Consider the following 16,265-nt stretch of genomic DNA (forward strand, 5'->3'; position numbering starts at 1 on the left):
ATTTCTAAGTCTATGCAAATTATAAATAAGAGTGCGTGCTAAGTCTCTTCAGTCATGTCCAACTCTTTGTGACCCTAGGGACTGTAGCCCACCAGGCTCCTCTGTCCATGGGATTCTCCAGGCAAGAATACTGGACTGAGTTGCATGCCCTCTTCCAGGGGATCTTCCTGACCCAGGAATCAAATCCGTGTCTCTTATGTCTTCTACACTGGCAGATGGATTCTTAACCACTAGCCCCACCTGGGAAGTCCATAACTAATAGTATACACTGCATGCATGCATGCTGAATCACTTCAGTTGTGTCCGACTCTTTTCAACCCTATGGACCACAGCCCACCAGGCTCCTCTGTCTATGGGATTCTCCAAGCAAGAATACTGGAGTGGGTTACCATTTTCTCCTCCAAGGTATCTTCCCAACTCAGGGTTCAAACCCGTGTCTCATGTCTCCTGCATTGTCAAGCGGATTCTTGGCCACTAGGGCCACCTGGGAAGCCCAATAGTATATACTACTACAGTATAATACTATAACTAATAGTATTATAAATAAAAATTAAAACTTACAATGATCATCATTATCCTCCAAATTATGAAAGAACTTCTAAATGCAATACTGCTTTCATAAAAACTTTCTCCTGACTGTTGTTGTTTTTTAGTGGCTAAGTCATGTCCAACTCTTTTGCAACTCCACAGACTGTAGCCCACCAGGCTCCTTTGTCCATGGATTTCCCAGACAAGAATACTGGAGGGGGTTGCCATTTCCTTCTCCAGGGAATCTTCTGACCCAGGGATCAAACCCATGTCTCCTGCTTGGCAGGTGGATTCTTTATCATTGAGCCACCCAGGAAGCACAAATTCTTTATACTTAAAGACAAACTAGCCATAAAGTTATCCTTTAATTTTTCCTCCTTAATTCTTTTCTCTCCTTTATATCCATTCTATCATGACATACAAACCCAGCTACCAAATACTTGGTGACACATCCTATTCCTTTCCCTGCTCTCAAGGAAAGCACTTTTTTTTTTAAAGCTAGCTGAGATTTGAGTTACAGAGCTCTATACTATGTTCACATCTCTCAAAGGGAAGGTCTTATTTAACACTCCCAGTAACCACTGCCATGCAGGCACAATGTTAAGTGTGTCATAAAATCTTGTTTGTTTAACCCAAATATCAACTAATGAGAGGATAAATAAAATGTGATGTGTGATATACAATGGAATATTACTTGTCAATAAAAACAAATTAAGTACTGAATATGCCACATTAATGAATCGTGAAAACACATTCGGTAAAAGAAGCCAGCCACAAAAGACCAGCTATTATGTATTGCCATTTACTTGCAATGTCCAGAATAGGCAAATCTATAGAAATAATGTAGATTAGTGGTTTCTAGAGGTGAGAACTTGGGAGGAAATGGGGAGTGACTGTTAATGGGTATGGGGTTTATTTTAGGGATAAGAATATTCTAAAATTGGTTGTGGTGATGGTAGCACAACTCTATGAATATATTAAAAACCATTGAGTTGTACAGTTTAAATGATTTCAGTAAAGAAAAAAAGAAAAAAATCTTATTTTTTCTACAGAGTTGAAAGAGATTAAGAGATAGAAAGCATATGTGTACAGCAGAGATTACACACAAGTTTATTTAGCAGACACTCCTCATTAGAGTCAATCCAGCCTGTTGGGTGAGTGAATCTTTGCTCATTAGCCCTTGATAAATAGCCAGTGTATACCAGAGAGGAATGTGACATAGGTAGCAAGCCATTTCTGATTTGTGACATGAATATATGAAGCAGAGTAACTAAAAACACTGAGATTCCTCAGATTCTAAAAACCAAGAGATTTAACTCTTCTCAGAGCCCATTCCACTAAGAATCATCTTCTTAGGTCTATTCCTGGCTCCGGTGATCAGCTCAGAGTATTACCTTCTTGGTTATAGCCTGTCCCTACTACAAGTGAGAATGCTGAATTTGTGCCTACCACCATCTCCTTAACCTGAATTCTCTAAGAAATATTCAAAAATTAACAATGCCCTGTTTTGTTGACTGCTGAGTCATTTTCTGAGTTTACCTGCTGTGGTATAAAGAATAACATTCTCCTAAGAATGCGTGCATTTTATGTTCTTGAACCTGTGACTATCCTATCTTACATGGCAACATGGGTTGGCAAATGTGATTAAAGGATTTGAGATATATTGTCCTGGAATAGCTAAGTACGCCCATCCAATGTAATCACAAGTCTTTACAAGTGAAAGAAAGAGGCAGGAGATTCACAAGGAGATGTGATGACAGAAGCAGTGGTCAGTGTTGTGACTGCTAGCTGGTCCCCTGAGCAAAACAATATGGGCAACCTCCAGAAGCTGGAAAATATAAGCAAACAGTTTTCCCCTAGAACCTCCAGCCCTACCAACACTTGACTTTGGCTTTCTGAGACCCATTTCAGACTTTTAATCCCCAAAACTATAAGATAATATATCTGTATTGTTTTAGACCATTCATTAAATTTGTGGTAATTTATTACAGAGAAACAGGAAATGAATACACTTGCCCTTAGCATCATCATTAACATCAGTCCTGGAGCATAAACCTCCCATTTGTGAAGTCCAGTTGCTTTTACTGCTCAAGATAGTATATTGGCTTGGAATAACTGTTACTTATGTCAGAGTAACAGTTATTCCAAGCCAATATACTATCTTGTTGGACTGAGCGACTTCACTTTCACTTTTCACTTTCATGCATTGGAGAAGGAAATCGCAACCCACTCCAGTGTTCTTGCCTGGAGAATCCCAGGGACGGGGGAGCCTGGTGGGCTGCCGTCTATGAGGTCGCACAGAGTCGGACATAACTGAAGTGACTTAGCAGCAGCAGCATGTCAGAGTAGAAATGTTTTTCCTTCTGGGTTATGAAGTTCCAAGAGTAACCAGCGGAAACTGCAGTTTAATCAATGGCTAGTGGTTAATACAGGTACAAAAAATACAGAAACATATAATTCTGTTACTGGGATTTTAAAACATGGATTTCATAGTAAACTGTGTACCAATAATAACTCCAATTATCTATAAATATACTTTGATATGCTTTCCAGGGGAAGTTTCAGGAAGGGTACCAACCTGAAACAGGATGAAGAGTTTGGAAAGCAGTCTTTCATCAAATGTTTGTAAGTGGTTAGGAAATACAAAGATAACACTTCAGAGATAAAGGAACATAAGGTAGGCAGTAGAAGAAAAAGGTTCTCATCTAAGATATAATTAGTAATGGAGTGGAGCAGTGATATGACAGAAAAGACAATAAGACACAGAAAACTAAACAAGAGATGATACCAAGATCAGATCACTGCCTGGAGCTGCAATTTCTCTATTTCATTAGTTTGTAAAGTTCTTACAACTAAACTGTGAATTATAATCTGCATAAGATTTCCAGCAACAGTTCGAAAGTCACTATTCATACTTACTATTCATTCTTTCCATTATTTAAGAAGACTTGATAAGAAGTAATGTTGATATCATCAGTGTTATATCACTTTCTACCTTCCCCTTGCAAGGTTAAGACTTCAACAAAGAAATCTCTTCCTTACTTACAATTGCACAGCGTGGCATTTTTGAAGGAATTCCATCTTCTTCTGTTGCCCCATTGGGTCCAGGTGTCTCTTTCCTCCTCTTCCTTGTGTTGACTTTGGCTGAATTCTGTGCATCCATCTTCTTTTAACTGGTCATAGAAAGTGAAAAGAATTTTTTTCTCACTGGGGAGAAAATTTCTCAATGACAGGGAAAAGCGCACACTTCACAAAGATGAACCAAATGCATCTAGTAAAAAAGAGCAAAGCGTCACAAAAACCAGGCTCTAGTATAAACACTGAAATGCCTCTCTGTGGAACAATGGCCACAATTAATCACCTGGACCGTGGAAATTACCGCACAAACAATACTATTTATTTCATACCCTGATTGCATGCAAAACAGTGGAAGAACCTGGCTGAGAAAGTTAGTTATACAAACTTTCACTACCCTTACATCACATCCCTAGGACACCTAGAGGTCTGACAGCTGCTAGGAAATGTAAAAGGTATGTCTTTGGTACAGATGGAGAAAAGAGTCTTATAAAGAAGAAAAAAAGAGGGCCATCAGCAATTACTAGTTAACAAAGTATGGATTTCTTAACTCTAAATGCTCTGTATATTTCAAAGACTACTTGTCCAGAGTTAGAGGTATGAATATTACACAGTAAGTATATTTGTGAGCTTCTCTGGTAGCTCAGCAGTAAATAATCTGCCTGCTAATACAGGAGACTCGGGTTTGATCCTTGGTTTGGGAAGATGCCTAGAAAAGGAAATGGCAACCGACCCCAGTATTCCTGACTGGGAAATCCCACGGATAGCGGAGCCTGGCAAGCTGTTATAGCCCAGGGGGTCTCAGAGTCAGACACAACTTAGCAACTAAACAACAAACATACTTGTATCTTTTAAATGTCTTTCCTTTTTCAATACTCATTTCCCCTTCCTCTTTCAGAGTCTTAGCACCTTAAACTTGTTCACAATCCCCAACTACTAAAACCCCATCCAGGCTTCTTCCCCCAAGGAAAATTTATTTATTATTGTCTCATTTAGAAGAAAGCATTTAGCAACTATTACAGAAAAGTTCTGAATATTTGATGTTTTATGTTTAGGTGACATAATTTTCACAAATAAATTGATTTCTTGATAATGATAAAATTTTAGGTATCAGCCAGGAACTGGAGAGAGAGGAACTTCAATGATCAACTGTCACCTCTGTCCAAGATAGAATGACAGGTGGAAAAAAGATCCTCAGAAAAGAAGTGGTAAACAAAACAAAATACTAGACAGAATGAAGACTTTCTACCCTGTCTCTCTGCCCCTAATAAGCCCTCCTGAATAAGATATTTATCTAAACAATTGCAATCGTGCCTTACTTTCTTTCCTCTGGCTAAATTCCAAAGAGCAATGTGACAAGATCTACAAAAAACCTGACCTAATTCTTAGAGACTGAAGGAGACACCTCATGAGTCATGGCTAACTATTAGCTTGATATGAAAAAAATGTCAGAGTCTAAAGTGAAAGATGAATACCACACAGAAACTTCCTTTCATTGCATATTCAAATTCAAATGTCCTTTCATCACAAATTAAAATAAAAAGTGGCCTGCTAAGAACGCCTAATCATTCAATTAATGACCGTTTCTAATTTGCAAACAACAAGATTTTACTGCAAATATCTGTTAAATTCTCAGAGTAGGCAGACAAAATCCATTACGAGAAATATAATCAGCAAATGGTGTCAGGTAGTTCAAAGATCAGGCAGTCAATAATATTGAGCGTGTATTGTATACAAGGTATTATAATTTTTACAGTAAAAGCTATTTTCTCAAGAAGACTTCTTCAATCAATGTGAGGAAACCACGTTTATGATATAAAAATGCTCCTTAAGATTCTAAAACCACTGGGGGAAATTTTGTTTGGGAACAGGAGTTTACACAGTTTCAAACTCTCTCCATCAGTGACTTATTAATTACAAAGTAAAGCGAGTTACCTTTAAAGTGAAAAAAAAAAAAAAAAAAAACTCTTACCTAAATAATTACAGCTAATTAACATCACCAATAATGCTTCCTGATACAAGGCACTAGGGTCATATTATCTGCCAAAAACACATAACCTATATGTGTTTATGAGGAACCATTAGACAAACCTCAATTAAAAGACGTTCTACAAAACAAGCCTGTATTCTTCAAAAAAATGTCAATCATGAAAAATAATGAAAGGCTGAAGGACTGTGCCAGGTTGAAAGACCAAAGAAATGACAACTAAATGTAATGCATAATTCTAGATTGGAAGAGAAATTGTTATAAAAGATAGTTATTAGGACAACCAGTAAAATTAAAATATGGGTTGTATCAGAAAATAGTATGTATCGATGTTAAAATAAACTTCCTGAGGTTGATAATTACACTGTTACATAAAAGACTGTCCTTTTTTTTAATGCTGAAGTATCTAGGGACAAAGGGTTATGATCTCTAATTGCTGCAACTTATCCTTAGCAAAAAAAGAAACTTCCTTAGCAAACAAAGAAAAGAAAAAAATTTATATTACATACAAAAAGGTAAAGCAAATATGGCAAAATTTCATCAATGTATAAAGCTGCATGAGCGCATGCTCAGTCGCTTCAGTTGTGTCTGACTCTTTGCAATCCTATGGACTGTAGCCCACCAGGCTCCTCTGTCCATGGGATTCTCCAGGCAAGAATACTGGAGTGGGTTACCATGCCCTCCTCCAGGGGATGTTCCCCACCCAGGGATCTTCCCCACATCTCCTGCACTGCAGGTGGATTCTTTACCACTGAGCCACCAGGGAAGCCCAAATGAAACTGAGTGGGTCATAAACGGCTTCATTTTAATATTCCTTTTTTGAAAGTTTTACTTTTCTTTTTCAAGGTAAAAAGTTTACTTTTAAACATGTTTGAGGACTTGCCTGGTGGTCCAGTGCTTAAGAATCTGCCTTCCAATGGAGGGGAAGAGGGTTTGATCCCTGGCTGGGGAACTAAGATCGCACATGCCATGGGGCAACTGAGCTGGAGCAGCCAACTACTAAGCCCAAGGGCCTCAATAAGAGAAGCCCATGAACTGCAATGAAGACCCCGAATGCCACAACTAAGACCTAATACAAGCCTAATAAATGTATTTTTTTTAAATGTCCAATGATCATTTTCTACACAGACAGGCCCTCATCAAAGGCTGTCTTTCAGGATCTCTAAAAATAGATTCTCTCTCCTTCCTAACTCTGAATCAGTGTAGATGATACATATATTCTAAGAAGTATGTGTTAACAATCTAAATGTGTTGCAAGGAGGTAATATAGTAATAGCAACAATCATAATAATAACTATTTTTCTTCAATATTACCAGTGACAGACACTGTGATGGATACTTTATATACATTATTCTCATTTAACCCATATAACCTGAGAAGCAGGTATTTTTAGTTCCAATATACAAGTGAGAAAACTAAGGATCAGGGAGGTTAAGCAACCTATCCAGAGGTCACACAGCTAGTAAGTGGGAAAACCAGAATGCTGTCTCCCAGAAATCCACAAATTTTTAGTAAAAGAAACTCTCATCATTACTGCTGCTTCTTCCTTCAATTAAGAACATTCTTTCCATAGCATAGGTTCCTTAAGTTTTTGCAAGCTTAAGTCAGACCAGCCTAAATGAACAGTGAAATAAAAAGGTCAGATACTGAAAGGAGCAAGGTCCAAGTACCAATCAAATAGAACTGACATGGTTATTGGCCTGATTCCAAAGCTGCCTGATTTGCCAGCTGTACAGATCTTTCCCGTCGGAAAAGTTTTACTAGGATTTCCTGATAAGCTTTCAACTTAAGCAATAAAAAAATTCTTTATTTCTCTGTTCCTCTCTCTTCTGACATTACAAATAGGTGGCGTTTAAGTCAGCTGTACTTTTCATTCATGATACAAAGTAGAGTTTTAAAGATGCCATAATAAATCAAGGGGATAAATGTCATGCTATATTCTCACCAGCTACTTTCCATGACTTCAAGTTAAAATTCCTTAAAGTTTAATAGAATAATACTTAACACATCCAAAGACATGTTTATAGGAACTTCTCAGAAGTCTTTGCTCTGTGTATGCAGGGATCGGGGGCGGAGGGGATATGTGGGCTATATTTTCAGCTTTACTGAATGACATATAATTGACACAATAAATGTATACTTAAAGTGTATAATTTAATGAGTTTTAACATTATACCCTTGTGAAATCATCAAAATTAAGATAAACATATCATTTACTCTCGTTTCCTCAAACCACTTTATAATCCATCTCTCCCTCCCCACTCTGATTTTGCTTTGCTTTTTGTTTGTTTTGTTTACGTTGTGGTAAATATACATAACATAAATTCTGCTTTGCTTTTAACTGCTTAATTCTTGAAGTACTGAACCATCTTGTATGGTTCAGCTTAAACAGCCAAACACATGGTAGATAACATCATATTAGAAAGAAGCAAAGGAGGTAAATACTGCCATTGTGATTTTAGAGTATTTAAAAATTTCTGTTGTTTAAGACATTCAGTCTTTTTTCATTTCCTTTTGATTGCGCTGGGTTTTTGTTGCTGTGCAGGGCTTTCTCCAGTTGTGGTACGCAGACTTCTCACTGTGGTGGCTTCTCTTGTAGAGCCAGGGCTCTAGAGCGCGTGGGCTCAGCGGCTGTGGCACACAGGCTTAGCTATCCTGAGTGCAGCATGTGGAATCTTCCTGGACCAGGGATCGAACCCATGTCCCCTGCACCGGAGGGTGGATTCATAACCAAAGGACCACCAGGGAAGTTCTAAAGATATTTTAAAAGTCAAACTGATATCTGGGGTCACTACATACTGTGACACTGAATCTATTCCACTAGATTAAAAAAATCACACATAAAATATCATAGAGAGAACTTGAGGCAGGAGAAAGGATATCTGACTAGCTATTTAAAGCTAATGTAAAATTTATGAACAAAGTAAGAATCAAGGCAACCACTAGTATTAGTATTGACACATTACAAAGCCCATTGGTAAGTAACAGTAATACTAACATATTTTACCTGTATTTCAGTTGAGCAAATACATTCTTCAATAAAATCTCTCCATTTGCCTTATAAAACACTTCTAACCAAATGTCTAAGGCAGTGTTTCTCAATAGTTTTTTTATTCATGTTCCATTTTGAGAAAAGTAAAAATCTTAAACCATACACTGTTTGCATACTGTAGTGATTAAAATAAGAGATGAGACCCTAAAATCATATTATGTAAGTATGAAGTCCATTTCTACCACTTACTAGCCATGAAAATTTAGGCCAGTTCTTTATCTCTCCAAGTCTTAGTTTCATCATCTAACAAATTAGGTTTAAAAGCAATAATCTTGGAGAAGGAAATGGCAACCCACTCCAATATTCTTGCCTGGAAAAGTCCACGGACAGAGGAGCCTGGCGGGCTGCAGTCCATGGGGTCACATGACTGAGCATGTGTGCATGAGGGTGGAGGGAGATGGGTTGGTAGCAATAAAGTGGTAGAACTAAAAAAAAAAAAAAAAAAAAAAAAAAAGTGGCAGTCTTGAACACAAAACCTAAGAATCATAGCCATCACTGGATCCTGGTGTAGGAGTTGGCATTGGCAGACCTGCTTTGAATAAAGTTGTCTTAAGAGCACACACACAAAAAAGGAATAATCTATGTAAAGCCTTAGCTCAATGTCTGTGTATACAGTATGTGCTTGTAACATCAGTTCAGTTCAGTCACTCAGTCGTGTCCGACTCCTTGCGACCCCATGAACCGCAGCCTCCCTGTCCATCACCAACTCCTAGAGTCTACTCAAATCCATGTCCATTGAGTCGGTGATGCCATCCAAGCATCTCATCCTCTGTCGTCCCCTTCTCCTCCTGCCCCCAATCTTTCCCAGCATCAGGGTCTTTTCAAATGAGTCAGCTCTTCACATCATGTGGCCAAAGTATTGGAGTTTCAGCTTCAACATCAGTCCTTCCAATGAACACCCAGGACTGATCTCCTTTAGGATGGACTGGGTGCATCTCCTTGCAGTCCAAGGGACTCTCAAGAGTCTTTTCCAACACCACAGTTCAAAAGCATCAATTTTTTGGCACTCAGCTTTCTTCACAGTCCAACTCTCACATCCATACATAACCACTGGAAAAACCATAGCCTTGATTAGACGGACCTTTGTTAACAAAGTAATGTCTCTGCTTTCTAATATCCTGTCTAGATTGGTCATAACTTTCCTTCCAAGGAGTAAGCGTCTTTTAATTTCATAGCTGCAATCACCATCTGCAGTGATTTTGGAGCCCAGAAAAATAAAGTCAGCCACTGTTTCTACTGTTTCCCTATCCATTTGTCATGAAGTGATGGGACTGGAGGCCATGATCTTAGTTTTCTGAATGTTGAGCTTTAAGTCAACTTTTTCACTCTCCTCTTTCACTTTCATCAAGAAGCTCTTTAGTTCTTCTTCACTTTCTGCCATAAGGGTGGTGTCATCTGCATATCTGAGGTTATTGTTTTCTCCCAGCAATCTTGATTCCAGCTTGTGCTTCCTCCAGCCCAGCATTTCTCATGATGTACTCTGCATATAAGCTAAATAAGCAGGGTGACAATATACAGCCTTGACATACTCCTTTTCCTATTTGGAACCAGTCTGTTGTTCCATGTCCAGTTCTAACTGTTGCTTCCTGACTTGCATACAGATTTCTCAAGAGGCAGGTCAGGTGGTCTGGTATTCCCATCTCTTTCAGAATTTTCCACAGTTTATTGTGATCCACACAGTCAAAGGCTTTTGCATAGTCAATAAATCAGAAATAGATGTTTCTCTGGAACTCTCTTGCTTTTTCGATGACCCAGCGGATATTGGCAATTTGATCTCTGGTTCCTCTGCCTTTTCTAAAACCAGCTTAATCATCTGGAAGTTCACAGTTCACGTATTGCTGAAGCCTGGCTTGGAGAATTTTTAGCATTACTTTGTAAGCATCATCTACTGTTATTATTTCATAGTAGTAGTAGTTGCCATCATCTGCCTTTGTCTATTTCCTATGTATCCTCTATAACCAAAAGATTTTGTCAAGTTTTCCTCCATGATTACAACTGTGAAAAGTGTACTTTTCATGTAAAATTATTATAAAACATGAGGTATGCTCGCTGCATCTTCCCCATTCTATCCCTACCCCATTAAAGAATCATTGTTGTAGCAAGAACTCTTCTAGAGTCTGATGTAAAGCAATGATGAAGAAAAAAAAAAATTATTACTACTACCGTCAGCATTTATATAACATCTGTATGTCAAAAATTTTTTTTAATATTAAAACTCTCAACATTCACAACCCTCTTACATGTATTATTTTTATCATTATTGAAACTGAGGTGCAGAAAATAAGTCATACAACTAGTAAGTGGTACTAGGAATCAAATTCAGTCAGCCTGGCTGCAGACTACATACTCTTAACCACTATAGTATATGGTAAAATATGGCACTGTTTTTACTATACAAGAAGGTACCTAATATCTATCTCTAAATATCTGAATGCCTGTCATGTTGGATATGGCAGACACTTACTCTGTGACACTCTAGATAATAGAAAATTAATCACTAGTTGAAAGATGCAGAGACACAAATTTTAACTAAACATAATAAAATACTTTTGAGGAATGAGTGTATCTGAAAAGGGACTAGGTGACCTTAGGAGGCAGTTCATTTGAACATACCAGGTCATTCAAGCAAAGACTGTACAGAAATATATTTATTCATTTTATTGGTCATAATTCTGTTAAAGTCTTTTTAAAAATTTTTTTATTGAAGGATAATCACTTTACAAAAGTCCATCTTGTTGATCTGTTTATTCTGTTAAAATAATTTCAAACTGTGACTGCCATCTATCACTTTGCATTAACAATTTTATGTAATCTATAAACTTGAAAAGCATGGTTTTTATGTCTCCATCCACATTAGTACCGAAAATACTGATCAGAATAGATGTCACCATATACCAAGGTAACCCACCACTAGAAACCTTTCTCCTCATTGAGATCCACTCGTAATACTCTACATTAGTACAACATAAAACATATGAGAGTTTATCTTTAGAAAACAGAATAAAAAATATATTTAGCATTCTTAATGATTACAGTATTCAATCAGATGTAGACCTGCTTCATCATACTACTACATAATCCACATTTCTCTATCACTGTCCCAAAGATGACGATGATAATAGTGATGATAAAAATTATAACTAATGCGGGCTTCCCAGGTGGTGTTAGTTGTAAAGAACTTGCCTGCCAATGCAGGAGACCTAAGAGACACGGGTTCGATCCCTGGGTTGGGAAAATCCCCTAGAGAAGGGAATGGCAACACACTCCAGTATTCTTGCTTGGAGAATCCCATGGGCCGAGGAGCCTGGAGGGATACGGTCCATGGGTCACAAAGAGTAGGATATGATTGAAGTGACTTAGCATGCATGCATGCAAAACTAACACAGAGTACTTCCTATGTGCCAGAAAGTTATAAACTTTTTGCATATATTATATATTTTTAAAATGTTTTTTATTTATTTAGTTGTAGTACATAGAATCTTTGATCTCCGCTGCAGCATGTGGGGTCTCTTAGTTGTGACATATGAACTCTTAGTTGCAGCACGTGGGATCTAGTTCCCTGATCATGGATCGAACCTGGGCCAGCTCCATTAGGAGCATGAAGTCTAGGCCACTGGACACCAGGGAAGTCCTAAACTTTCTGTATATATTAAATAACAACAATCTTATGAGGTAGATAATATTATTAACTCTATTTTGCAGATGAAGACACTGAGGCACAACTGGGTTAAATGACTTGACTGAGATGACACGTCTGGGACAGGGCAAAAATAGGATTTGAACCAAGGCATTCTGGCTCTAGATCTGTGCGCTTAATGACTACATTATGTTATCTAGTGTATAAAATGGTCATACCTGAATTTAAACAAAACCACTTCTTCCACCCTGGCCATGCAGTACACTATGCCAGGCAGGAATTTAATTTCATCTTTCATAAAGACTGAACTCCTTCTTACTGGGCATATCACTGAACAGACTTAGGTTTTGATTTGGGCTAGAGTAGAAGAGTATTCACTAGACCAAGAATCATATCACATATAAGAGGAGTTAATTCTAGCTGCTCCCAGGGACTTCCTGGCAGTCCAGTGGTTAGGATTCATGCTTCTGCTGCAGGGGGCACAGGTTCGATCCCTGGTCAGGGAACTAAAATCCCACAAATCGTGTGGCCTGGCCAAAAAAAAAAAAATTAGCCAAAAAAATATTTTTTTAGCTCCTCCTTGTACCTTAACTCTAAGTTAAGGTGACTGCATTGACCCTAAGAGATTCTTCATGAGATTAAGGAACTTTCTAATAAAATGTACTTAATTTCTAAGTTATGGTAAGGATCAAATGAGAGATTCAAAAACAAACTCCCTAATGTTGTTTGTCTTTCCACTGTGCAATCTCCTGTTCTGGACAGGGACCATTTTCATTTGGAGAGTCAGTATCATTTGGCCTGTGTGATTTTCACCCTTCATACCATCAGATACCACATGCCTAACCTGAACCAATTAGCACATCACTCTCCCAGGCCACAGACTGGGGAAGAGGGGGATGAGAAAGGCAGTGATAGGTGACTTAAGATAGTCCAATCAGAGTGAATCCCAGGACTTGTCAGATGGAAATGCTTGGACAAAGATTTGTGAATTTAAACCTGGAGACACAACTCTAGGAACCATCTATGACAATCTAGTGGTCATCCTATAACCAGGAAGAGTCTTTCTCAAAGTAGACAACACAGAGAAAGCAATAATGATGATGGAGAGGAGCCAGATCCTGAATTGCCTAATTCTACCATCCAATGCACTTCCCTTTTTGTTGAAACTCAGATAAGTTGGGTTTCTTATCACTTAGAACCACAAAATCATAATTGATGCATCCGATACCTGGCAATGAGCCCTAGCACACAGCAGATGCTCAATAACTATTTGAATAAATTTAACTAAAAAAAAAAACTTCTTTGAAATTTTTAAAAACACTACACATCTTAGTATTTTGTTTTGATGGAAAGATGTCAAATACTTGTCAATTTAGAAGTGTATCAAAGATGGTAAAACAAAGCTCTCATCCTGTCAAAAGTACTTTTCCTTATCTGCTTACCTATAGTTCTTTTATTTCCCAAAGATGACTTTTGTGTCCTATGCTGTATTTTACACTATACTTTAAACTGAACATTATGCATCAGACAAACTGAAGTCTAAAGATCCTTTGGATTTAGAACAAATACAACTAACATTTTTTGTTTTATAGTGTAAAATACATCTATATCTTTCCACTTTTTTAGGAGGCAAGAAAACACCAAGACCCCCCAGACATTCCATAACAATAAGCCTAAAAGAATTTAGAAATTATAAAGAGATTAACTCTCACGCCTTTCCTCTAGAACTATTACTAAAGCTATTTTTAAACTTTGACTTTATAGGTCGCCCATGTTTTTCATTTTTCACTGGTTTTTTTAGACCATGTTCCTCATATCTACTAACTTACACACCTTGAAAGTATATAGAAAAATTAATAACCAGTGCCTAAACTGATGAAAAAAATTACCCCCAGTTTCCCTAAAGTTCCAACAGACAGCTGCCAGAACATATCGAATTTGCCAGAACATACCGAGAAAAGGTATGTGAGAGGATGAGAGTGTACTGAGGGTAGCAAATACATTCTGGCTTTTCTGTTCGTTATACTGAAACTTAGCTTTACCTAAAACTATACCACCTTCATTATACTTACAACTGCCCAGTAATCATTGATTATCTCCAACAATGAGGAACAATACTTCCCAAACTCTCTGTTTATGATAACTGCCCCCTTTGTAATCAACCAATGCTATTCAAGTAAAATGAGTGATGTCCCCGGAAAAGGAGAAGACTTTAAATATCTACATTCCAGAGTGAAAACACACACACACACAGAGTGGCTGCCTTAATATCTACTTGACAGTGGGTAGTAGGGCTGGGGAAAGATGGCACCTCCTCAGAGTCAATACAGTTACAAGAGCAAAATGAGGATGGGGAGCAGGAGATTGCCTAATAATTTGCAGACAGATCCTGGTTTCCAGCCACAGCACCCACATTAATTAAGCTGAGTCAGAATGAAAACAGCTGGAGACAAAATACAGTGCCTCCCTCTTGAGCCCATCAGGGTGGGCCAAAACCTCCTATTTCCTTAGCTATTTATCCTTCCCAAAAGTTTCTATGTCAAAAGAAGCTGTAACAAAAAAGAAGAAAATAGAGCTGGTATTTAGAATGCAACATTTGTAATTTTTCCAACACTGCTACATATTCAGTCCCAGATAAGTCACTTCATCTTAGTCACTCAAATTTCCCATTCAAACACAAAATCTAAATATAGACATAAATACTCACACTACCACCACCCTGGCTAGTAAGTGCCTTAGTGTCTCCAAACTGCTTTCAAGATATAGAATGTAGTATCTGCTCCTGTGATTTTTACCCAGATTCACAAAATCTGGCTCCATTTCTGCTGACTCACCTCCCAGTACACACTGCTAGCCTTGTTCTTCAGTGTTCCAGTAGATGCCTGCTTGGAGAGATCAACTCTGCTATTAAGGAAGCACACAAAAGAAGTGGAAATGTGTGTCAGCGGGAAGGGGTGGCAGGACGGAGATACGGAGGATAAATCTAATCAAGTGTTTTTCCAACATGAATGTCTTGAAGGAGACAACATCTGGGTGCTGGTATTCACATGCTAGTGTTTTAAAGATGAAAGTCTCCTAGAAGTGCAGTTTTAGAAACTCCTACTCAATTCCCTTCTATTCTACTCCCTTATTGCTGGTAGATTTACTAAGCACCCCAAGGTGAAAGAGGAAATGGACACTGCTTCTTAAGCTATGCAACAACCTAAATAGTAGAAGCTGCAATCATATATACTCTTCAAGTTTCAAAAATCTAACTCAAATTTGACTGAGTACAGGAACTATCTGAGTGAAAAAAAAAAAGGAGACAGGAATTTTTCCTTTGCCTTCTAGTCCTGCTTCCCCTCATCCCTGGGTCTACAATAATTTCCCTCAAAACAACCCTATACTCAGGATGAGATGGTTGGGTGGCATCATCGACTTAATGGACATGAGTTTGAGCAAACTCTGGGAAATAGTGAAGGACAGGGAAGGCTGGCACACTGCAGTCCATGGGGTCACAAAGAGTAAGACACAACTCAGTGACTGAACAAAAACAGCAATTTTCTACTGGCATACTATGCCCAGTTCCAAAGCTAAATGAACAAGCATACTTCATATTTGTTATCTTTATCTGCTTCTACTACTGTGGAGTTTAATAAAGTAGTGCTCTAAGAGGCAAGCTCTATGAACTTCTAGGTTAAAGTGAATCAAATATTGTTGGCATTAATCATGTCATTTGCTGTACATTCAGGCCTTCCCACAGATAACAGTGCAGCCACATCACCCTTTGTGTAAAGATCTTTGAAGCTTGAGGGAGGATGTATCTAGCCCACAGTGAGAGGAAGGGCTGGATTCAAGAACCAGCAGAATTCCTACAGCAAGGGTCAGCAAACTACAGCTTACAAGTCAAAAATGGCTCACAGTCTGTTTTTATAATTAAAGTTTTTCTGAAACACAGCCATGCTCATTCACTTATGTACTGCCTATGGCCATTTTTGTGCTACAA

The 16,265-nt window shown here is 38.1% G+C and overlaps 1 protein-coding gene across 5 annotated transcripts in view; it reads right to left on the reverse strand.

Annotated features, from left to right (window-relative positions):
- PCYT1A (phosphate cytidylyltransferase 1A, choline) overlaps positions 1–16,265 on the reverse strand; it is a 43,582-nt gene that overhangs the window by 20,899 nt on the left and 6,418 nt on the right. For 4 of the 5 annotated variants that reach the window (XM_065942174.1, XM_065942171.1, XM_065942170.1 and 1 more), the window contains one exon: positions 3,575–3,701. In XM_065942174.1, the coding sequence (XP_065798246.1) occupies positions 3,575–3,691 (117 nt within the window). In that variant the 5' untranslated portion in view covers positions 3,692–3,701. Of the gene's footprint in view, positions 1–3,574; positions 3,702–15,114; positions 15,185–16,265 lie in introns of all 5 variants that reach the window. The other variant, XM_065942172.1, reaches the window with a different exon arrangement.

Source organism: Muntiacus reevesi, chromosome 8 (genome assembly GCF_963930625.1).
Source record: "Muntiacus reevesi chromosome 8, mMunRee1.1, whole genome shotgun sequence".
In the NCBI taxonomy this organism is placed as follows: domain Eukaryota; kingdom Metazoa; phylum Chordata; class Mammalia; order Artiodactyla; family Cervidae; genus Muntiacus; species Muntiacus reevesi.